Genomic DNA, 24,153 nt, shown 5'->3' with positions numbered 1-24,153 from the left:
TTTACAGGAAAGAAAGTTCTCAGGTGTTGAGTGATCTGTGTTTCATAGGGCCTGTGGTGCTCTAGGGCAACCTCAAAATTCAGGGACCAAGCTGAATAGGAGGTCTTGAAACCCCAAACCTTAAATCATCCTCACTGCCAGGAGGGAGGTTTGAGTTTGTGCGTCAGAGCAGCTCGGGTAATTTGCCCTCTGACCTTGCATGAGACTCCCCCAGCCGAAAAAAGTGGTAGTAAGGGAACAGACTGCAATACAAAGCATGCAGGGCTGAGCAATCCTGGTATTTGATCCTCCTGCCTAGCTGCGTGCTGAGCGGCCATGGAAGAACAGGTTCTCGCCTACATCCCTCTGAAACAGGGCACTTGCCTCCTCATGGTAGTGCTAGAGAAGGCACCGTCTCTCATTAGAGCTGGAGGAGAAACACCCTAAGTTAATGGTGCTGGCAATCGAGTCTACCTTCCCTGTAGGCATAGCTTGCTCCCTGAGGAAATTAAGTTAAGACTGAAACCATTGAAGGAAAGTGAAGTATGCTGTTGCCAGCAGCATTTCACTTGCTTAGTACTGCTCCACATAAGCTAGTGAAGATTGGGAAGCCATTGCTACCCAGTCTAGCAAGAGCCGTTTAAAGATAACAAGCGTATAAATGAAAGGAGTCTATAGAACCCGTGTATCCTCAAAAAATGAGTACTGGAGTAATAAACACAGGCAGGCGACACAGTGTTAACTAAAGCCAAGTAAGGGGATACACTCACTTTTTGGTGTATTTTTGTCTTCTGTAGAAGCTCTCTGCTGTACGCTAACTAGCTGTTTACTTTGGATAATGAACTGTAGCTAATGCATATCAGCTCTTGAAAATTTGCAAAGCTCTATAACCATGCTGACAATATAATGTGGAATTACATGCTGGCAAAGTAATGCACGCTGGTCTTTGAAACAGCAGAGACTCTGGAAAGGAATAATTTGAGCAAGAGCACAACCATGCTTACAGAAGCACAATCAAAGCAATGGATGATCTCAGTGTGAGGAAAAAGGTCGGTAAGAAGGCCCACCCGAGTAACAGGCTCCCTGTAATACCTCTGCTGTGGAACATCAATTCAGACACAACGTAACTGCAGTCATCTTGATGCTAGCAGAACAAGAGATACTAAGAAGAAAAAAGATGACTGATAAAATGCATATCAAAGACCTGGGATAAAAGAACCAAGAGTCTGTAATGGAACTTAAGTCCCTGTTTACAGTTAAAAAAAAAAAGGAATTAACAATACAATTTACAATAACAAATGAGAGCATTCTTCTCTAGGAAACTGCAGATACTCTAGGTGGCTTGAGGTAGGAACATCAAGGCATTAGACAAGCATATGGTTTGACAAACAAGAAGCCACCATCAGGAGACAAATAAAACTGCAGTAAGGCTCTGGAATCCCGTGTTCCATCAACAGCACCAAACGCATTAGTGCCTTTCCCTCAGGAATCTGCCAGGAATCTCCAAAAGCAAAACCGACTGCTGAAGCGAACGCACTTAAAATGAAAGGATCTTGATTTATTTTTAGCAGGAAGTTTCTTGCAGCTATTTCAGTGCCACACAGCCTGATTTAAGCTGGCTTGAAAGACAACGCAGTACATTATTTCTGTGCCACAATAAACAATGCATGAGATGTACATCATGGCTTTGATTTTCCTCCACACAAGGGAAAAAAGTAGTCATGAGAACCACATTTCCAGAGATAAGTACCTGCAGCAAAAACTGCCCCTGCTTGAGCAGCTCTTCCTACTTAAGTTGGCACCCAGCAAAATTCTAAACATTCACATGCCATTATTAATCACGGAAGGAAGTCTTAAATAACGAACATTTTCCAAGGCTCTTATGAAGCAAGTAAAAGAAGAAACTAAACTATTAGAAGAATTTTAAATTTGATAAATGCCAGATTTGTCTGGGGAATCTTCATGGGATTGGGGAAGTCTCACCCGTTCCTTGAGAGACACAGAGGAACCAGCATGAAGAGGCCGTGTTTGGTTTTGGTTTAAATGCACTCAACTCCTCCCCCCTCTGAAACTTCGGTTCCCAAGCCAGCTACCAAAAGTCAAACAAGGTTGTTCTCCTTCAGTTGTTTATTCGCCCCCCTCCTCCCTCATGCTTCTACCACAAAACCCCAACAGTGGAAGGAATCTCTCCCTTCCATCCCATACGCGGGGTCTGGGTCTCCCAGCTGTAGGGTAGCCGTCTGCCTGGAGTCCACTCTGACAGAGGAAAGGTATCTCCTGATCAAGACCTAGGCAGGTCAACTGGTCTCAAGTTTATCAAACAAGGATGCTCATCCCAAATACACAGAAACGGGAAGACTCTGCTGTTACAGGTAAAACAAACAAACAAACAATCAACTATCCAAGACACACCCTTAGGAAACAGATGCCACCTAAAAAACATGAGGTGACAATTTGTGCATCCAGTTATTGAAAAGGACTCTTGCAAGCCAAGCGCTCCTCTTTAGATCAGTAAGGTTTTAAGTATTGTACTGTAGCTGTAAACATTCAATTACGTTTACAAATATTTTAACTTGGTATTTCCAGGAGAAAAGGGATCAACTTAAACTCCATCTGCCAGTTGGTGATGAAAGGTTGCTTAAAACAGGATATGAAGAGCTCACACATTTTAATTATGACTCCTGAAGCTCTCTATTTTGAGTAAATAAGTTATGACTCCAACATATGCAAGAACACAACAGCACAAAGTGAACATTTCTGAAATGACTACTGCTAAGAAAGGCACAAGCTGTTCTCAGGCTGGAAGCTAGCTGACGGAACTCCAGAAGTCATTCCTGCCTTTAGTCACTTCACTAGCAAATAATCTCACAATAGCAGGGCTGGACTCACAAATACAGCACTAATATTAGAACCACAATACACAGTTATAAATCAAAATATCTCAGTCTCACCAATACAAGACTTTGGAGATCTGTTTTGTTTGTATGGGCTGATGATCATTTACACTCAGTTTTCTGAAGGTGAAAAGAACAAATTTAGGATTAAGTTCTCATACTAATCTCAGGAGGACCATGGGCAGCTGTTCAGCTGAGTATTCAGATCAACTGGCTGACACCACACAGCAGACCCTAGCAAGTTAATCTGGCTAATGCACAGGGTCATTTTTCCTGGCATCTGTACCTCTCTTCTAGCGTGAAGTATCTATTCCTCTGCTAAATGCAGTAACCAGCAAAGCACTCATTCCAAAAATACAGTCCCCCTGAGCACTGGCATGGTTATCGAATGTACCCTCGGCAACTATGTCACTCCAGAGAAGGTGGAAGGAAGAAAAACACCTATCAGTTGTCAAGGAAGACACACTGGCCCAAGACCCAATTTAACTGCCAACAAATCCTACAGGATAGTTTTTAACCAGACCAATCAAGTGCCGAACACAAGCATGACTTTGGAAGGGTGCCATTCCAGAGGAGTGGCAGAATCCTGGAGAGGAACAGCTGTATGCCCCAAAAGAGTTGCAGAACAAAAAAGTTTATATATGAGAATATATACTTATATATTTATACTTTTTATATATATATATGAGATCATAATACTTACAATATGGCCTAAGACAAGAAAGATGACCATTTCTTCTCAGAGGAAAAGGCGCAGACACTTGTAATGTTCCTTAACCGATCTGAGTTTACATCATATGCAACAGTCCTGTAACCGCAACACTTAATCAAGCAAAGCTTCAATATTCATTGTTCATGAGTAAATGGGGAATTAGTAGAACAGAAGTAATACTAACAGCATGAGCTACTATGTGAATACAGGGTTGATTATGCACATTGTATAACACCCTAATTCCCTGAATCCAGATACTTATTTTGCAGGATAATTTGGTTCCAAAATTTAATATTTCAGTGGAAAAAACCCTAGACATGTCTTGACTCCAGGGCACAAAACTGCAGGTTCTTGATGACACAGACAGGCAAAAAATTGAGATGCCTTCTTCCACAAGTTCAAAGTGATTTCTGTTTTGCAAAAGCAGGGAAAGGAATGACTGCAGATAGAGAACTATTTCTCTCTCCTCCAACAGCATTACTTGCCCTATTAAGGCAAACCACAGAGACTCCCCACTTCTTCCCAAGGGGTAAGAGCCTCAGTACTGTCCATCAGCCAGCTGTAGCTTCTATCTTCCAAACTATTTCACCAGGACCCCCTTTAGGTATAAACTAGGGACATGTTTAGTTATTAAAGTCTTTTGAAAATGTTTGGGTTTATTCTTCGGTTTTCCCAGAACTATCACAGAACTTTAAGATAGCATTCTACCAGGAAAACAGAAGTCTGCTGCAGATTTTAAGGCCAACTTAAATGTAAACTAGACTGGGTGGAAGTGGGTTACAATAGATATTCTGATTTAAAAAGAAAAACATTTAATCACAGATGAAAACAAGAATATGGTTACCTCTCTAACAGAGTGCAGAAACAGCAAAACATTTATTTTTCCATTTATTGGCACTTATTTGAAAAATAGCATAAATATTCCACAGAAAAGAGACAAGTTGACCCACACGCAACTATTAAACCCCTCTACTGATGCATCTTTCAAAAAGACCAGCAGAGACACCAGGAGGTTCATTCTTAAGAAATAAGCAAGACTTAAAAAAACAAGTCTTGCCCTCACCACAAAAGAGTGAATGCACAGCAACTCTTTGGCACATACCTGAAATTGCAAAATGAAACTATGCCGTATTAGACAGACAGCAAACAGACATTAAACACAAGCTTGTCCATCTGCCACAGGGATGAAAGGCAGCCTGAATTTAAAAAGGAACTGCAATCAGTAAGTTGACTATTACAATAATTTAAAGAGGAATGAAATCAGAAGTAAACCATGTTATATCTTACTTGAACTGAGTAAAACTATTAAATACATTCTATTTTCGTTCTACAATAAGGACATATGGAAACTGTTCATTGGTCCTCAGGTCACCAGGCCTTCGCACTCCGAGTCGTCCATTTCTAGTTTTGATGACTGCTGTCAATCAAAGCTTCATCCATGTGAATCTTTCACAGCAGAGTTCAGAGTGGGCTTTTCTCCTACTTGAGGAAGTTTCCGTACTTTTTGCACTTTATTACACATTACAAAGATTTAGTGTTTAAAAATAAAACATTTTGCCTCATTATTAACCTCTCTGGAGAGAAGGCTTGAAACCACATAGTATAGACGCATACACATATACAAATGGGGACACAGCTGGGAAAGTTCAATTGCAGAACAGGAGTCAACAGCCAAAATGAGGTTGCCACTGGAAAATCTGAAACAGCTGTCTATGGTGGGGTTTGCAGATTTTTCCTCCTGTCTGGGGAATTTCAGAGTTGAGATCAGGATGCCTCAACCCACTGACTTCTCAAACACAGTACAAGAATCCTGAAACATCTCAGATTACAATATTCTAGGCCTCCAATCAGCATCTGAAGCTTTCAACAGCAGAAATAACTTGATGCCCTTGTTTGAGGAAGCAACATCAGGAGATTAAACACAGATTAAATATGTTTGATCGCCTCAGCCCATGAAAAGGCATTCAAGATTCCTCGCTGTATTTATCCAACAAAAGTCATATATGAGGACAAATACTGTCTCTTAAAATAATGCACTTCTGAAGTACTAAATACTAAAACCTCAGGATTTAATGCTTTGATCCAAACATGATTACTATTTTTCCCCTATTAAAAGACCTTTAACAGAGGATCTACCACTAATACATCATCTAAATGGGGAAGAAAAAAAACACCCCACAGTACAAAAACCCAGAAGACCATCCACACTTAATTTGAATTCAGTCACAACAGCAGTCATGATCATGAATAAAATCCAACATATAAACTTAAGTTGACAATTCACCAACTTGTCCTTTTGACATCTATTAGAACACAGAATTGATTAACAGCCAATCATAATAGAAGACAAGAATCAATTCCCTTCACCTAGTGTTCCCCCTTTCATATGAAAACCAAAAAATATAAATATCTAACACTCAGGAAATAAAAACAAATTAGTAAGCTGCTTCATTGATTTCAAACTGAGGACAAATGTGAAAGTTATCTGTTACTACATAAGCACCACTCCATATTAGTGAGGACACTGCCTGGTGGCTGATGGAAAGCCAAGTCTTCCACAAGCAGAATGTACACACAGTATTTGTAACTTATGCCAACAAGACAATACTCATTGTAAATCAACAGCTTGCATACTGATGTTAGCATCAAATATGTTTGCAATTCAAATGCTTACTGTATTTTAGTAAATGTCATACAAATCACTAGAAACGTGAATTCCTCCTCAAGGAACTATTCTGGAAGTTTTCTAGAAATAATGACGTTTCTGAAAGTTCCTATGAGGAACAGAATCAGTTACACACAACAGAAAGTCTTATTGATATCCAGCCTGTTTCTTGGTGTCCATTAGCAGACTTCTGCTTCTCAATCAATAGGTAACTTAGCTGCAAGATCTACTGGTAAAAAAGGAGATCTGGGGTCAGAAAGTGAGACTGGAGAGTCTGTGTTGGTGCCGACTTCAGCTGGTGAGTCACAGGAAGAGCCTGCACTGCTTCTGTTGTCATCAAGAGCATGTGACGACAGACTGAAAACAGAGTAACATCAACATAGAAGAAATGAGCTACTCTTGCTGGTAAGTTTCAAATACAAGCCTCCATTCATTATAAAACCATTTTAAAAACAAACGTACATCTTTGAAGGAACTAGCCCTATGATTTGAAATAAATCTGCAGCTACACACCTTGCAATCACTTCCCATCAGACAGATAACATTCTGCCAATTTCCTCCTTCAGCTCACCCAGAAATGGCACACAGATTAGAAGCATTGGGCTGAGCAATTCATTGCAAGCTTTACCCCATCTCCTACAAGGTCGTGGGCTAGCATATATCCAGAGGCCTCTTTTGTAAGGAAAGCCAATGATGAACTGCACACACTTCAGTTGTACCAATCACTACATATTTCACAGGACAAAAATTATAACTATAGGTGATCTATCATCAGCAATAGCATCAAATTGTTTTTAAAAATTACCATCTCCTAAACTCAGATGCAGCAACTGAACCTGCACTGCCATGCCAACGATGAATAGGGTGTGCAAAAAGGTATGTTTTTAAAGTACCTTTAAAACATCTATTATTGCCACTGCAATGGGCTCAAAGCTTGTGCACAGCTATGTACATTGGCCGAGAAGCAAAAAGGACAAATGTACTGTGAACAACCCTGTCTTGATAGTTGTGTGGGCACACCCTATGTATTATTAACATCTTGACTAAAATACTAAATCAAAATCCCTTGGTATTTCAAGTCATGATTTTTTATGTAGTACTTTTTATCTCCTCCCAGCAGGGAGTGTCAGACAGACTAGTTTTCCTATATGACTAAGAGCAAGGGGAAAAAAGAAGAAAAAAACCCCAATCCATCCACAAGTATTAGCATTCACATTTGACTGCAATGTGAAACTACACTCCAAAAATTGCCAGCTATGAGGTATCTTTTCCTAGACATGCTCAACTCCCATATACGTGAAGCATGTTAACAGTCAGTCCTAGAAACTGTAAAATTATAGTGAATATTACCGCCTGTTTAGTGTGATAATTTCAGCGTTGCAGAATTATGGGTTGTCTGTATTGATAATAATAAAAAACTTCAAGCATGATCATAGCTAGATGAAAAAAAGAGTTGTAGCGCTTATGATGAAATTGACACAATAAATAGCACAGCATTTACCATCCCCCAAGGTCTGCCTGATGTGAAACTTCAGGGGAAAGCATGTTGGTGGATCCTTGGAATAATCTTTTTGGATGTTCTTCTATCTCTGTTACACCTTTGGTAAGAGATAAGAAGTGATAAAAATTATTACTCATTTAAACTAAAATCTACTTTCAATGTAATTCTACAGAGCAAACAGAATAGAGGTTCAAACTTGTTACAATAGAGTGTTATTTTATAAGCAAAACATAGACATTAGATGCTGAAATTTTAAAGGCTATTTCTTGGAAACATTTTAGTCCAAGCTTCAGGAAAGTTTAGTGAGTTATGAACTGAGGTTTAGATATCTTAGTACAGAAGATACAGACAGTATCTGTACTTAAGAGTAGGGAAGAATAATCTTTTTGGTTCAGTTTATTCAGCTATCAGTTCACTGCCTAGCTCCACCAAAGTAAAGCAGCTGAGAATAAGGAAAGCTTAGGAAAGCTTTTTTTCCTCTTGCAATCAATAAAAACAAAGTTCAGGATTGTCACTAAACTTATATATTGATTTTGATTTCCAAATACACTAGGAAGAGAGCAAAGATATATGCTTAAACAGGCTATGACAGAACTCAGATAGAAGTATTTTAAAAGCTGTCTCAGAGCCAGAAGTGTTCTTTTACAAAGGTGAATCATGAAGATATAAAACCAGATGCAATAAAATAACCAGGAGTTAAAACTTGAAGAAAAATGTAGGAAGATAAGAGAAACATTTCCCAAAAAAGCTCTAAGGTATCTATCAGGTCTCTGCATTAGTTTTTGATTTTGCAGGATGATTTTAAATCTACAGTACCTGTGTGCTTCAGTTAGCCAGAACTTTCAAAATTTTTTATTTGTGAAATATACCAATAGTTGTATTTCTTGTTTTGTTAAGCAGGTTACATTAGTTTCTTATCAGATCTATATGACTACAGCAATGGAGAGGCATAAGAACAGAACAACCATTAGTTTTACTGAACAGTAAAAGCTAATTTATCTATTTGTTTCATCCCTACAAACAGTTCCATTTATTTGGTCATCTGTAATACTGACTATTTCTAGTCACTCTGAAGCATCAGCCAATTGAACAGAATTATGAGGAAAACTATATGAATTATTATAAAATTAACACATTGGCATATTAGCCAAAATCAAATACTGTACCTTTTCTTTTTATTGGCCCAAGAACACTTGGTCGAATGCAGTTAATTGGACTCTGGCTTCTCCTGCTAAAAGAAGGCATATGCTATATTTATCACCATTAACAAAGGAAGCCTGAAAACACATAAAGAATCAAAAGATATTCAGATAACAAATTGCTAAATGGAAAAGACTAAGAAAAGAGGCATTAAAACAGCTTATCCAAAGTCAGTCCTTTTTTTTTTCCTGAAGAAAGACCTTAACAGAAAAAGTTTAATCACATTATTTCACATCTGAGGCAGTCTAAAAGCACATATCTAGGTACTGACTAGTTCTCAGCTGACAGGCAGTACTTTGCTGAACTGTTAGGGCCTACTAAAATTTAATTGTATGCCCACATCACTCAAAACATCCCATGCAACTAAAACCAGAATCAGTAACAAACCCTAGATCTGTTTGTTTGTTTTTTTTTTCTCTTAGAATTCAATTCAATTACTTCAGATGTGATTAAGAACAATATAGAGACTACACTGAGGAGAGAGATGCCACAGTGCAGCCCACTTTTCCAACACTATGACATGAGGATCTTAACAAATATTTTAGAGCATTTTAAAACCTAACGTTTCCATGAATATATTAAAGCTGTATTTGTGATCAGAAATCAAGTATGTACATAACAAATTCTGGTATTTCAAAAGCCTACTGTGAACAAGCTACACCAACTTTATATTATTGATGTGATCTGGTACTTACCTTGAAAATCGCCTTGTTGGACTCGGGCTAGGACTTGGAGGTAACCCACTGCTACTCACCAAACTTTGCAAAGATGGTGAGAAACATTGCTGAGAGTAAAACAGTTTGCGTTATTTACGTATAAACACTGTATCACACCCATATGGTAACAACTCATCTTTATTGCAGGTGAACTGATAGCAACCCACTACCAATTTAAGCAACCAATCAAATATGGCTGGGTATACCAAGATACCGCTTTTTGTTACTGAGAAAAAAGAAGGTAAAAAATTGGACAGATTCCATTTTCATGCAGAATACATGCAAGTTGACAAAGATTTATTTCACCATAGTCTGGTTAAACAGACTATGGTTCATCAAATAAGAATGTATGCCCCTTCCTCTTAGTCCAAGAAGGCGGCAAATAAAGAATAAGTTTTATTAATGACAGATTAACAGTTGAACAGTCCACAGAAATGCACATCCACAAGATGTGCAACTGCTAGCTGGTGTTTTCTGCTTTGGGGTTTTAAGTTTTTTTTGTTTACTCTCTAGTTTCTTATTTGCAGCTGAGGTAGAATGGAGCAGGTGGCTTAATGTTTTGCTACTAATTTGGTTGAATTTATTTAGCACTACTCAAGATAAAACCATTACTACCACTTTTTGCTCACCTTCCCTATTCCTCTGGTAGGTGAAGGAGCTGGAGAAACTGGGACAAAGTCTACTTGCTTTGGCGATGATGATTTTTCAAAATCATTGTCGCTCTGTAAATAGTACATATAATTAATCTTATGAGCAAGTACCTTAACATGAAAAGGACTGATTGGTGTGGAATTGAGTAAGATTCCCAAGCTTTCCTCCATCATATTAATAATTTTTAGGTAGCCAACAACAAAAGGCCTTAAACATTACTTGGTGAGTATCACAACACGGAAGAAAATTTGAACAGGCAGACATCCATGCAATTTTCTTTTGACATACCAGCCCAAGGAACCCACATGTATCCTATGCCTTGTTAGCGTGAAAAATTGTTGCTCAAAAATAGTGATATACTAACACCTTAATTGTAGGTCAAACTATAAAATAAAATGTTGACATGAGAGAGTCTCTAGTGTCCTGATACTGATAATAGAAACACAATTAAAGCACGAATGCATTACCAGGCTCAAGCTCTCCTCCCATGAGTGGCTCATCTGCATTGCTACTTGCACTTCTCTATAAAGAAGAAAAGAAATGTATTGTCCCAGGCCCATAGAAGAATGCATGAAGTATTCTAGTTTGCCTTAATGCTTACCTTTCACGTACAGTTTCTCTGTTCATCAAATTCATTCCTTCTTCCTAAAAGATTAGCAGATGAAAAATTAAGACCAATAAAAAAAGCTTTGCTACAGCAAATCAGAAAAGCTCGTTTCATTTCAATTTGGTATGTGGAAAATGTAATTCAACTCGGTCAAGCAACAATAAACTTAAGCTCTCACTACATGAAAAGGAGTGAGGGGGAGAGGATGGGAAAGAGATGTAGGAAGAGACACCATCACATAAGAAGTGCTTATGGGAGTTGGTTGTTTCTCACGCAGCTTTTTTATATTCATTATTATCAAAGAGGTAGTTACAAAACTGAACAATGATAAAGTGAACCAAAAATTCTGCACATGCTAGGGTATATTTATGAGTCTTGCATAATAGTACCTCAAAAAGTGGAAACTAGTACAGATACTCCTCAGAAGCATGGCTGGATTCTAGCTTTATTCTATGGATTAGTAACTAACTAGACACTTGTCAGAATTTCCTTTGCTATACAGTGCACTGTACACAATGAATTTGGGATGTAGTGGGTTTTTTTTCTAAAACATCCATAAAATATTATTAAAACAGATCAAAGATGCAAAATTAAACAAAACATTAACAGCAAGTTAAAGTAAAAACTTGACTCAATCTCCTCTTCAGTAGACACCATGCCTTAAAACTAACTGAATGCTATCCAGCCTGTTGAGTGGATGAGTAGACTCGCTAATTCAGTCCAGTTCAAGAATAAAAGTTGAACTAAACATCTTCACAATCTTCATCATATGTAGGAAGAGTCTTACTAACATAGTCCAACTGTGTGATTATTTGCTAAGATTTGAAAGAGATCAGAAATAAATCACAGATTCCCATCTTTGCCAGTAAGTATGCAGTACATGGAATTTCAACTTCTGAATTTAATGATCAAACACAAATCAGGAAATGTCAATGTTCGCTTTAACAAATGTATAGAACAATTATAAGCACAGAATTATTTTCAAAAAAATTGAATTTTCAAACTTTACTTCAAGTAATGTAGCAATATACCCACAGTAGTTCATCCCCTTGCTTACATCACATTTACATATTAATCCTAAGCTTTTTTATATTGATGAAATCAGCTCTACAACTGACTTGAGTGCTTCAGAGTCTCTTTAAGCCAGTAAATTATTTACATAATGAAAGCAAGCAGTTACTTTCTTCAGGATTACTATGCATGCACCTTAAATATCTGAGGTGTAAAGCAGAAGCGCCTTCCATCATTTCAGACATCATACCCTGAAAATGCTGTCCAAAGCATTAAATTGTTTTCTTACTTTTCATCCTGTAAAAATCAAGCCTACCCATTGAAAACTAGCAAGCTAAAAAAAAAAATATTATTAAAAAAAAATCAAGCCTCTTCAAGACAATTTTATAAACATTCTACTGTCAAAAAGTCGACATCTAAAATGGAGGAGCCACAAGAGTTTGAGCTTGTTGATTTTAAAACTTGAGCCTTTAGACTGCGGTCTGTTGTCTGGTAGCAGTGCTATTTAAGCCTACTCAGATATCTGCCACACTCCCGCTCCCTTCCTAAGTGTTTGCTCTGGAGCCCTTCCCCCTCTGCTCATGCTGTGACAGCACAAGTACAGCGATCTGAATAAGAAAATTATACAGATGAAAAATAGCCTAGCCAGAGGAGTCCAAACTATTTTTTAGCCAGAGTGCTTCCTTATCTAGTTGATTTGCTGGCTGCACAAAAGTCTTGTGCCAACACAACTTAAGGAACACTTTGTTATTGGGCCTGAGTATTTATGCTGGCACTACTGCCAAAAACTTTGTGAAACTTCACCCTAAGGGTTTACATTAAAGGTTTCCTTTATAAAATGTCCATTTTAAGATTTCTCTTTCTGCTCAAATCTTCTTCTCACTCTAAGATGTTTTCTACTTCATGAAATGTAGAACTCTGCTGACAAGATACAGCCTTTACTTTTGAAAACACCTTGAAATGACAGACTGCAGCAGACTATACTACAGTTTCAAAGTAAAATCTATAGCCATTTGAAGGACATTACACATTAACTGCCAAAAAACCAACCGCCTATAAAAAATATCAAATTTAAAAAAAAATTAGAATCTATGCTTACCTGTTTGATCTGATGAAGACGGCTGCTAGGAATACGGATGGGAGATGATGGTACAAACTGCAAAACAAAGCCACATACAATTGAAATACACTTAGAAACTACAGAAGGAGGAAGGGAAAGGTGCAGGAATGTTAGTAACCACTCTATAGTGTTATCCCAAACAACAAAAAAAGTAAATTAAAAACCCAAACCATTTATAACATTCTCAGTATATATAGACTACATTAATTACTTGCAAGAACATATTATGTATTTCCATATTTAGATGCTAATTTGTATCAGCCTGGCTTTCACTTCATTTCCAGGCAACTAGAATTCACAGCCTTTTCTACAGAATGAAGCTGCTTTTAACTAGCACGCTGTCACCCTTAATACATATGCTTGCATAAATATTTTCATTTAAGTGATCCAGAATATTTTAAGTGATCCAGAAGGCTCCCAAATAGATCCTTTAAAAATACAAAGCCAAACAAACACATTGTGCAAAAAGGTTTCTGGATTGTTGTCTGCCTATAAACGAGTACTTTGACAGGTGAAAACAATCAGCTATTAGAAGGCTAACAAAGAATTAAATAACTTCCTTATAGTTTCTCAAGAGCTTCACCAGTTCAGGTGAAATTGGAGAGGATGTCACTAAAGATGGTCTTCTGTTAATTTTGTCAGTTTTGCATCAAGATCTCACTGGAATACCATGATCTAAAACTGTATATTCAAACCCAAGTCATTAAAAGTGATTTACTCAAAATATAATTTCCTTTCCCATCCCTCCAATGTTTGACCCTCAGTTGACTTCTGTCATAATCCATTCAGGGATCAAAAATTCAAAGCTAAAACTTGGAACAGAGGTCTGTAAGCTGACAATCCCTCCAAAAAACAAGGTGTCTTTTTTAAATGGATGTGCATTCAGCATGTAAGGTTTGCATTATTACTTAGTGTTTATATACTTTATGCAGCATGAGGCTTCACAAAACATTACTAGAGCTCTTCATCATGCTAAAGTTGGAGAACTAACAAACATTCAGTTAACCATTTACTGCACCATCTTCTAATCAATGCCATGGAGAACACAAAGATTTTGCTGTCTTGAACAAAAGGTTATGGTAAGTTATTACAGACTATTAATGCTTCATATATGCAGGATACTCCTTCTAAAAACAACCCAAAAAACCAAAACAACAAAACTAAAAAACCATGAGGACATCACACCCTTCTTCTCACAAAAGATATTAGCCTGTCAGACTCACAGAGAGGATGTCTAATGTTTGTGCCAGAATATCCTGGTTTCAGCTGGGATAGAGTTAATTTTCTTCTTAGAAGCTGGTATAGTGTTACATTTTGAATTCAATATGAGAATAACATTGATAACACACTGATGTTTTCATTTGTTGCTAAGTAGTGTTTATACCAAGTCAAGGGTTTTTCAGCTTCTCATGCCCAGCCAGCAAGAAGGCTGGAGGGGCACAAGAATTTGGGAGGGGACACAGCCAGGACACCTGACCCAAACTGGCCAAAGGAACATTCCATACCATGTGATGTCATGCCCAGTATATAAACTGGGGGGAGTTGGCCGGGGTGGGGCCAAAAAGCTGCTTGGGAACTGAGTATCAGTCAGCGAGTGGCGAGCAATCGCATTGTGCATCACTTGTTTTGTATACTCCAATTAATTTACTATTGTTATTGTCATTCTATTATTGTTATCATCATCATTATCATTTTCTTCCTTTCCGTCCTATTACACTGTTCTTATCTCAACCTACAAGTTATACTTCTTTCCTGCCTGCCCCCCAATTCTCTCCCCCATCCCACTGGGTTGGGGGGAAGTGAGTGAGCGGCTGCATGGTGCTTAGCTGCTGACTGCGGTGAAACCACGACACAGAATTTAATCATCGTAATATACGCTGCTAAAGTCTAACAGCTATAATGTCTTGATTTGCTGCTACTTAAGTCCAGTTTAGGTTAGCTTTACTATTATACTGGGCTCCCAAAAATCCTGTGCACCTAATAAAAATTCCTCCAATCCGTACCAGCCAATGTGGACCTTGAGTTGACCTTGATTCTCACACAGAGAAAAGGATTTAGACAATAGTACATTCCTGCCTATTCACTCTGTCATTCCACAGTAGAAATGCATTTGTTCCACTCATTATATTTTAATTTTATGACTGTGATCCACATGCTTTAAGGTTTGACATTAATAGAATATATACAAAACCAGTGGCTCACAGTGTAAAATAAAAATTTCAGAAAGACAGTTTAAATGTTCCTCTGCAGGATCTAATGCACTAACTAAACCCACTAACTCTGAGGATCCTACATCTTGTTTCCAACAAGTCATGATCCTTGCTTCGTCAATGCTTAAAACTCACTTTTTCCCTGTTTGTAGTGCTTTGATCTAAATCTTGTGAAAAGAACCCTCGGTCAGTTTTAAAGGATACTTGCTAAAGGAGATTGAACCCATTTGTTAAAATCATACTATTCAAATCCCCAGTGTTTTAAGAGAGAACAAAGCTCAGTAAAAAACATAAAAAATTATTAGACTATCAGATGGAAGAGAAACACCTTTCCCTTTCCCCCTTCCCCAGCATGTTAGATTAACCTTCTTCACTAAAGGTAAAGTTTCATAAGTGCCAGTCTGGCAGGCAGCACAGCCAAAGTAAGCAGTCACCTGCCCCTGGTGCCTCTGCCCTGCCATTGCTGTCCCTGCAGTGCCCCCTGTCTTCTGCCAGCGCAGGCCTTTGTGGGGCCACACCATGAACCCTGACAGGGAATTTACCCAGTTTAAAATAAATAAAATTTAAAAAAATCAACTTCTGCTGAAATAGCACCTAAACAGCTAACCACAGACTAAAATGTTTGGCTTAAACAACAAAACAAAAACCCCAACCACACAAACAAAACAAAAACCACCAAAACATTTACACAATAGATGCCACTGATACCTTCTGGAAGGAAACAGCAGATACTGAGCCTAGCTGACCCTTCCTTGGCAATTACATGTAGTGTCAGAAAATTGCAGATTAAGACCCAGCCAAAATGGCATAGCTGCCCCTGTAGTCATCACTATAAAAGACTTGGAATCTGAGACTTGGACAAGCTACTCAAAAAAGAAAAGATTTTAAAAATCTTTTGCTGAGCAACTGGGAAAACCAAAACAGCCCTGAAGATGAAGCTACATAGAGTATGACCTTCAGTTATCAAAGCATTTTAGCAATTCCCACTGTTCCCGTGACAGTGAACACAACACAGATTAGACAAATGCTAATAAATTTTTTTCCCCAGTTTAGCAAAACATGAAATTTTAGCTGTACTTATAATACTAAATTAACAAATTAAATTCAGTTACCTAGTGAATCTTTTCACCCTCTTTATAAGAGCTTACACTGCAATAAAACTTGGATTAGTTTTCCTAAATACAAAAAAGTGGGTTTTGAAGTACACTTTATCACCTACTGATTCTAAAATTTAATTTACCAAAGTAGATGTCATCTCGCTCCTTAGAAAATCTCTAAACATCATAAACCTATGCTTATTTCTTTGCTATAGAAAGAATACCAGGTGAGGTTGCTTAGGGTCCTTAATGCTGAAAGTTTAATTATTTTCACAGAATCATTTATCTATGGATGATCCTGGTTTAAGAACACAGAAGGATGAGATAATCTCTAAGCTTCATTCCAATTCCATTCTCCCTGCCATCTTCAACAGGACCACTACCCAGACCATAATTCAAAGAAATATTTCAAAGTGGACGAGGCACTGATCTAGCAGTCAATGTAGCACTTGATTTTTAGCATAGGTAAAATTTCAGCTTTATTTTGTCAGCACCTGGTCTGCTGGGAGTGAATAAGAAAGTTAATTTTCAGGATGCTTTTTAATAACCTTAAAGTGAGGTTAAGTGGTTAACATCACACCATGAAGATGGGAATACTGGTTCAGTCCAGAAGATTGCAAGACCTATTAGGGGCAGCCAGAAGAGCTAGCCCATCAGTGAACTAGCTCCTACTTCCCAGAAAATTCCAGGCAACACACCCTAAACTAGCATCTTTTTTTGCCCAACAGTTGAGGATCTTTAAGAAGTAGACACAACAAACTGAGCTTTCACCTTTCTTTGTTTCTCCTTTCATCTGACCATAAGCATAAACAAATTTACCCTATGCTGCCACCCTAAAAATATATATGAAGAAAGAAACTGTTGTTCAAAGAAATCTATACCATGATACATTCTATCAGGTTTTATATCCTAGCAGGAGAAAGCCTTTTACAACCAATCTTCCTAGACTTTTACGTAAGTATCCCGGTTCTGTTACAGATGCAAACCTTTGCTGAAGTAGTTGTCTGTCCTGATTTTAAAACAGAATTTTAGCTAAGGGGCATCAGTCAAGAAAACAGGAGAGTAGTATTCTACAACCATTAACATGGGGCTAACAAATTATTTCTAAAGCATCTTCAAAAGGTAGCTAAGAAAACCAGGATAATTGCTGTTAGCATTACTGGGACTTTTTTTAATATACCTAAAAAGAAAACTTCTACTACTCCCCTCCCACCCCAACATAGCTTGATTTTTTCCAAAACACTAATAATCAGCTAAATGCAGCTGGATGTAATCTTGTGTCTACCTGTTTCTTAAGGCTATCTTGGGGGAAAAAGTTACATTTTGGTTACATGAAAGTGACCAAAAATTCCTTTTGGTTAGAGGAAATAGCTATCCCATGTAGCCTAACCCTTTAAGGGTTAGCAAACCATGTTGTCTATGTGATCCTGTCCCGGTGTTCTAAATCAGTCAAAAATCACACCCTTCTACCACAATTTGTAGGACACTAAAACACAATATATGCAGTATTTTCTCTGGGTTGAAGCATCATGGGTTTAGATGAATATTTTAAAAATTCAGATTTGGGGAACTGTAATAACAGCAGTCTGACAAAAGTTGAAATAATGAATGAGCATCTCTAAGAGATATGGAATCATTCATTCTGAAAGTCTCAAGATTCATGTTCTATTGGCCAGTTCTATCTTGTTATATCAGTTGTTGATTACAACAGTCTATTCTGCCCTTACCATATAAAAGACAATTGAAGATCAGAACATCACTGCCTTTTTTTTAAGCACCAGAAATTATTAACACATTGATTGCTGAACAACAATACATCTACATAATTGCAAACTACCTTTCTTACTCTACCTTAGAACATCTGCTTGCATTTTATAAACAAAGTTATGATCACAATGAAATATAAGTACTCTCCAAGGGCAAATGGTCTATAAATAATATTTCACTATAGCTACAGCGTATTAATGTCACAGTCTAGAGCCTTGTTTCTGAAAACATGTGGTATTAGTTTCACAGACTACAATCTCATTTTCTTCTTTAATCCTGTTTGCACACTTCTGCTTTGGACCTAATGCAGTTGGTCTAATAGTTTTCTTACCAGACTATGACGATTCATAACTGTGGTACTGTTCCTGCGGGTTCGCAAAACGTTAGCCTGGAACACCTGTGAATTATCGCTGTGAAAAGAAACACTTGTCAAATGCAAACGCCATTTCCTTCCTATCAAAAAGTACCTCTTAATATAAGCTCAGTTTCAAATGCTATGACAGCTATTATTTCAAGCCAAAGCACTCCAGACACAGGTACGCAAGAACTTTTTTAGCTTGTTGGCAGAGAGTGGAAACCAAAATTGCTCTTCCCCCAAGTCCCAGCTACTTCAAGTAATGATTTTAATTAATCATATTGAGTCTTCAGAATAACTGAAAATTGTTAAGACTACTAATTTCCATGGGAATTTATCATGTTTGGAATGGCTGCAGCTTGCATATTGCTTTGAACATCATTCAACAGAACAAATTTATAAATGGCATATAGCCAGTAACTGACACCAGCTTCAATCCCACAGATAAAAATAGAATAAGATTTATCAAGATATTGTGGTTTTTTTATCATTACAAACATCTAATAAGTTCTGAACTTTTTTTCCAGGAGAGGTTAAATTAAACATACAGTAAAACCAGTTTTTAAAGCCCTAAGACTTCACCACAGTCACGCTTCTAACTAGGAGGCAGCACATCCATTTAAGTAACACAGGATTACAGATATAAAATGAGCTCCTTTCTCAAGGCAACTTTAGTTCTATTGATTTCTAAAGCAAGTTTCACTGGTCATCACTAGTGTTATCAACAGCCATTGATCAGCACTTAATGAATGTGACTGCAGAAATTAAGTAATTTTTATGGTCAGTAGAATAAAAATTTTGAGACACAATCCTACAATCTCCATGCCTAAAAACCACCAAGGAACTGCATAGGCAAACAGATCCAAATGTAAGATTGTAATTAGATCCAAATTACAAGAAGTTGCTGGATTGTATCTTTTTGTTTCAGCTTCTAATTTGGGATGAATGAAAGCACTACACAAATACAATTTCTTAAAACTAATCTGACCAATAGTAATACCTTGTTCTAAAGACTGATAATCATAATGCACTTTCAAGACACATCACTATCAGAATCCTCCAGTTTAAAATGCACCTGTTAGACACATAAGTTTTAGACAGCTCTTACCTAGCTGTAAATAAAAAATAAACAAAGCTTATACTGTGAAATAAAAGCCAGTAGCAATTGGCATAAGCACTGTGCTTTTCACCAAGAAGAATGCATTGACTCTCTTTCTCTAAAGCATCAAGTACAAATGACCAGACATCATTTACAGTTTTCAGAGAAGTTTCACTCCGTTTACACCCACAAGAGATCAAACAGTTGCCATTTGACAGGAGGTGGAACAGGAGAAATTTAAGGGATCCATGATGTGATGTTTAGAGATGAGATTTACTAGCCCAGGCCAACAGCTAGAACTTCTCTTTCGTGTAAGTGTACCAGTTGGTATGCAAACACAACACAAGCAGTACATCCTGAAATCCAGGGTTTGAATGGAGAAAACAGGTTGGAACGATTCTGTAACACATTACCATAGGCTGAATCCAATATTGAGTGCTAACTAGAAGAGAAGAGAGGGAGAGAAAATAAACCCTACAACATCCTTACCTTTGATCTCCCTTGCAAAAACACCAGAGCTGGTCAGATCTCAGACTTAACTTTCACAGAAAATTCATAAAGTTCCCATTAAAAATCAATTTTATTTGGCATGTAAACAAGAATCAAAAGCTCTGTGAAAGGTAACGTCTATGATCTAAAATATTCCACTTAAAAATTTTCTCTGGCTTTTCTGGTAACTCATTCTCCAAGCTCCTTACTAAATCTGTTAACGAAGAAGTCAAAACAGGAGGCAGAGTAGAAAAAGCAAGCTGTTCAAGAGCAAGAGCTTTTGTTTCAGTTTCCCCAACAAAGCCATTCTGGGAAAAACTGAAGATTCTTGCCAAGAGCTGCAATCTTGCAAAAACAGTATTCTGCTGGAAAATTCCTAACTAACAGGCAAACCACTGCAAGTACCTCAAATTAGTTCAATGGCATTTCAGTTTAATTTGTATAAACACCTAATGTATAGTGTATGGAGTTCCAATGCAAGAGCTCAGGCTTACCCTTCTGCCTGCCCAAACCCCAAATTAAATCATTTGTTTACAGCATGGTTATGGGATGCCTTTTTTTTTTTTCTTTCTTAAATAGTCAAGGGTCTCACTGTTTGTAAGAAACAACTTATAAAAGGCTGAGATCATAAAAACATCTTGTCTCAGTTACATAATTAGTGTACCTGTTCAGAAATGTCCCTGAGGAACTGCCATTCACAATACTTCTGTACTGCATGGAAATGTAAACTGATAGTTGCTTCATTATGATGATGTAAAAGAATCACAATTATGTTTACTTAACATTAAATCATGAGTGAATAGGCAAGAATTAGTACTTCCTCTGAACTGTAATGTACTCTTAAGCATTTTGGCACAAAAGTTTTGAGATTTGTTTGTCACCTGGTATCTAGTTCCTTACAGAAACATAAAGTTTAAAAAAAAAAAAAACAAACCAGAAAGTACTTATGTATTATACTATGTTTTATAAAGTTTTTTTTGTCAACATGCTCTCCCAAACTGCAGACATACTACTAGTAGCAGCACGTGGACCACCATGAAGTTAGATGGTAGCCACTCCACATAGCAGATGGGGGCATCTCCCAACTGCACGACAGCCCAGAGGAGGCAAGAAAGAGCACTTTGAGTTATAAACTTGCCCAAACACAAAACTGTATGAGAGACCACGCGTATCTGAGAGCTTTCCCCCTAGCCCTTGCCTAGGACTGCCACTGCCTCTGCCTTGTCAGCTGAAGAGAGCTAGACCTGGAACACAGGGCAAACGCCCAACCCCCCTTGCAAACACCACCTGCCACAGGCTGAGGGCAATACCCAAGCAACACCTTGTGTTTCTGCCCCTTTTACAAACTAACAAAATTAGTATAATCCAGGAAAACTCCAGGGCAACTGATACATTATTTACACAAAATGTAAAACTTCTATATCTTTCAAGGTCCCATGACATTATCTTCTTGACCGAATTCTCCTGATTGTTCCGAAAGCATTTACTGTTGCAATCACACACAGCACAGCGATTTCCTTTTTGCTCGAACTTGAACCCTTACAGAAATCACCGAGATTGCTACTTTATCTATAACAACAGCCACAACCTTGGCGCTGCGTACTGTACGTTTCCCAGCTACACAACACGCAGCAGACCTGGATGGAAACAAACAGAGCGTTTTAATAAAGCTACAGCACGTCCACCCAGGCTCTCTTGCACCCCTCCGCGCTTCGAGGGCTGCCTTCCCTCAACCCCTCCCCGCGTGGGACGCCGCTCAGGAGCCCACGTTTCCCGGCACGCCCACGGCTCCCCAAAACATCACCCACCGCTTCGCGCCGCGGGACGGGCTCGGTGAGGAGCTCACCTCCCAGGCCCGGCCCGGATAAACACGGAGCAACCCCCGGGGCTACACCCAGGGGCGGCAGCGGCGGCCAAACCCCGGCGTCCCGGCAGCCTGGACGGGGCGGGCCCCGCTGCCGCCGGCGGGGCTCCGGGGCCCGGCGCCGCGGGCCGGGCCGGGCCGGGGCAGTCGGCGCTCACCTGAGCCCGTGGATGAGGGGGGCGCTGTTCGATCGCCTCAGGCCGCCCCCGTCGCTCGGGGCCGCGGCGCTCCCCGGCGGCAGCTCCAGGTCCAGCTCCATTTTCTCCTGAGCCATCGCGGCGGCGGCGGCGGCTCCAGCGGCGGCTCCGGCTCCTCCCGCTCCGCCGCGACGCCCATTCACTGCCGGCGGCCGCAGCGGCTCCTCATGCCGCCGCTGCCCCCGGCCAGGCGCGGCGCGGCCGCCCCTACAGGCCCCGCGGGCGGCGCCGCAGGCAGAGTCCGGGGGCGCGCCGGGCCCGGCGAGGGGGGCGGCCCCAGCAGCGCCCCATGCCGGGGGCGGCCCGGGGGGCGGCCCCTGCTTCCCCCACCCGCGCTCGCCGACCGACGAGCTCGACGATGCCGCTGACGGTGCCGGTGCCGCCGCCTCCTCCACAGGGGAGCGAGCGCCTCGGCCCGGACACCCCTCCGCGCCCGCCGCCGCCCAGCGCGCAGGCGCCACAGGGAGCCCACCCCGCACGGCGGGCCCGAGCCGGTGGGCCCCGCGGCGGAAGGGCGCATGCGCAACTGCGTCCCCGCCGCCGTCGGGGCTGGGGCTAGCGGCGGGGCGGCCCGGTTCCCCGGGGCTCTTTGTCGCCGGGCTTGCGGGTGTGCGGAGGGGTGCGGTGTTGGTGCTGCCGTTCCCGCCGAGCTTCTCAGGCGGGGACAACCCAAAATCATTGGGAGACATGAGGCGGGAGGGAATGGCACGGCCTCCGCCGCTGAGGTGAGGTGACCGAGCGGCGGGCGCGGCCTGCCAGCGGGACTGCCCGCCGGGGGCGGGCTGCCGGGGCTCCCTTGAGCCTGGAGACGTACAGCCGCGGCTCCAGGAGGTGAGAAAGCTTAAAAACGCCCTTGGCCCCCCGCCCCGGGGGTTGCCTGGCCCGGCTGCTGCGTGTGGGAGAGCCCAGGCCGGTGGGTTGGCCCAGACCGCCCTTCGCTACGGTTACAGGCGTGGAGCTGGGCCCTGAGGCACAGGTGCTCAGTGCTATAGAAGACTTCTGTACCCTTATTTTCCTACGCCGTAGCAGTTTTTATCAAACCCAACCTACACATTTGTGTATTCTGCCCTCGTGCACTTACTGTCTTATGTGTCAACGTCAATACTTGTACCTGTTGCCACGTACCCATCCATCTAACTGTAGTGAAATCATTTTATCTAACTGTACCTAGATACTTACAACTCAGATGTAAATATTTTAGGTGCCTAAAGTGTGTTCGTTAGTACTCTCTTGCTAAGTGCTACAGTGCTGACCTTTAAATATCGAAAACCAAGCATCTGAGTTAATACCCAACCATTGTCACTTCTCAGAAATACAGCTGATGGTTCTTCGCAGGCCCAGACATCTCTTCATCAGTTTATATTCCAGGTGAGATTTTCAAGCCGTCTTTAAGAACAAAAATAACCAGAGAAGAAAGGTAGATAATAGATAGCTAAAACATTTTTTTCACGGGTCACATGCTTACTAATTTGTCTAAGGCTGATGGCATTTTGTAACTTTGAGTGGCTGTGTTTATTTCACCCACAGGGATATTTCCTTGATACTATCAAATATCTCTCACATCATCATTCACACCATAACTTTATGCCCACCAGTCCCTCTGTATGACAGTACCCGCCTAGCTCATTCTCCCAGCCTCCTACACTTTGAATCTCCATCCTTCACCTGTAACCTCCCAAGGCTCTGTTTAACATATTCTCCCCTTTCTTAATCCCTGTTGCCATGGTCATTTGTGCTGTTTCTCTAATTCAGGTCTTTGTCGTTTCCTCATTTCCATCTTTCCCCTCATTCTATTCCATAGCTCACTGTCTCACAGCCACAACTCCTTTTCTCTGCCTCAATACCCTTGTTGGGCCTTTGAGGGTCACCTTGACAGTCCCTACTTTCTCTTGTATATATAGCCCCATTAAGGTTCTCTTAGCTATAGTAAACCCTGGGCAGGTAGTAAGTTGATGTGTCGGTTCCTGGCACTGAAAAATTTGAGTATGTGAAGCAGATGGTTTTGAGCTCTTGGCCACG

At 40.2% G+C, this 24,153-nt stretch overlaps 1 protein-coding gene across 3 annotated transcripts; it reads right to left on the bottom strand.

The window, feature by feature from the left end:
- Positions 1-4,460: 4,460 nt before the first annotated feature.
- Positions 4,461-22,549, bottom strand: LOC126050204 (P2R1A-PPP2R2A-interacting phosphatase regulator 1). Of its 3 annotated transcripts, none has more exons than XM_049827786.1 (10): positions 22,096-22,549; positions 18,462-18,540; positions 13,036-13,092; positions 10,920-10,963; positions 10,786-10,840; positions 10,297-10,389; positions 9,647-9,735; positions 8,918-8,982; positions 7,752-7,848; positions 4,461-6,607 (listed from the first exon to the last, which is right to left on the bottom strand). In XM_049827786.1, the coding sequence occupies exons 1-10, from the start codon at positions 22,209-22,211 to the stop codon at positions 6,448-6,450; spliced, it is 855 nt and encodes a 284-aa protein (XP_049683743.1). In that variant the 5' UTR covers positions 22,212-22,549; the 3' UTR covers positions 4,461-6,447. The 3 variants fall into 3 exon arrangements, with proteins under 3 accessions (XP_049683743.1, XP_049683741.1, XP_049683742.1); XM_049827784.1 differs by having other exon boundaries at positions 8,918-8,979; positions 22,096-22,321; XM_049827785.1 differs by lacking the exon at positions 22,096-22,549 and adding an exon at positions 20,738-21,866.
- Between the last annotated feature and the right edge of the window lie 1,604 nt (positions 22,550-24,153).

Source organism: Accipiter gentilis, chromosome 24 (genome assembly GCF_929443795.1).
Source record: "Accipiter gentilis chromosome 24, bAccGen1.1, whole genome shotgun sequence".
NCBI classification, from domain to species: Eukaryota; Metazoa; Chordata; class Aves; order Accipitriformes; family Accipitridae; genus Astur; species Astur gentilis.
This window is presented reverse-complemented; position numbering and strand designations above follow the sequence as displayed.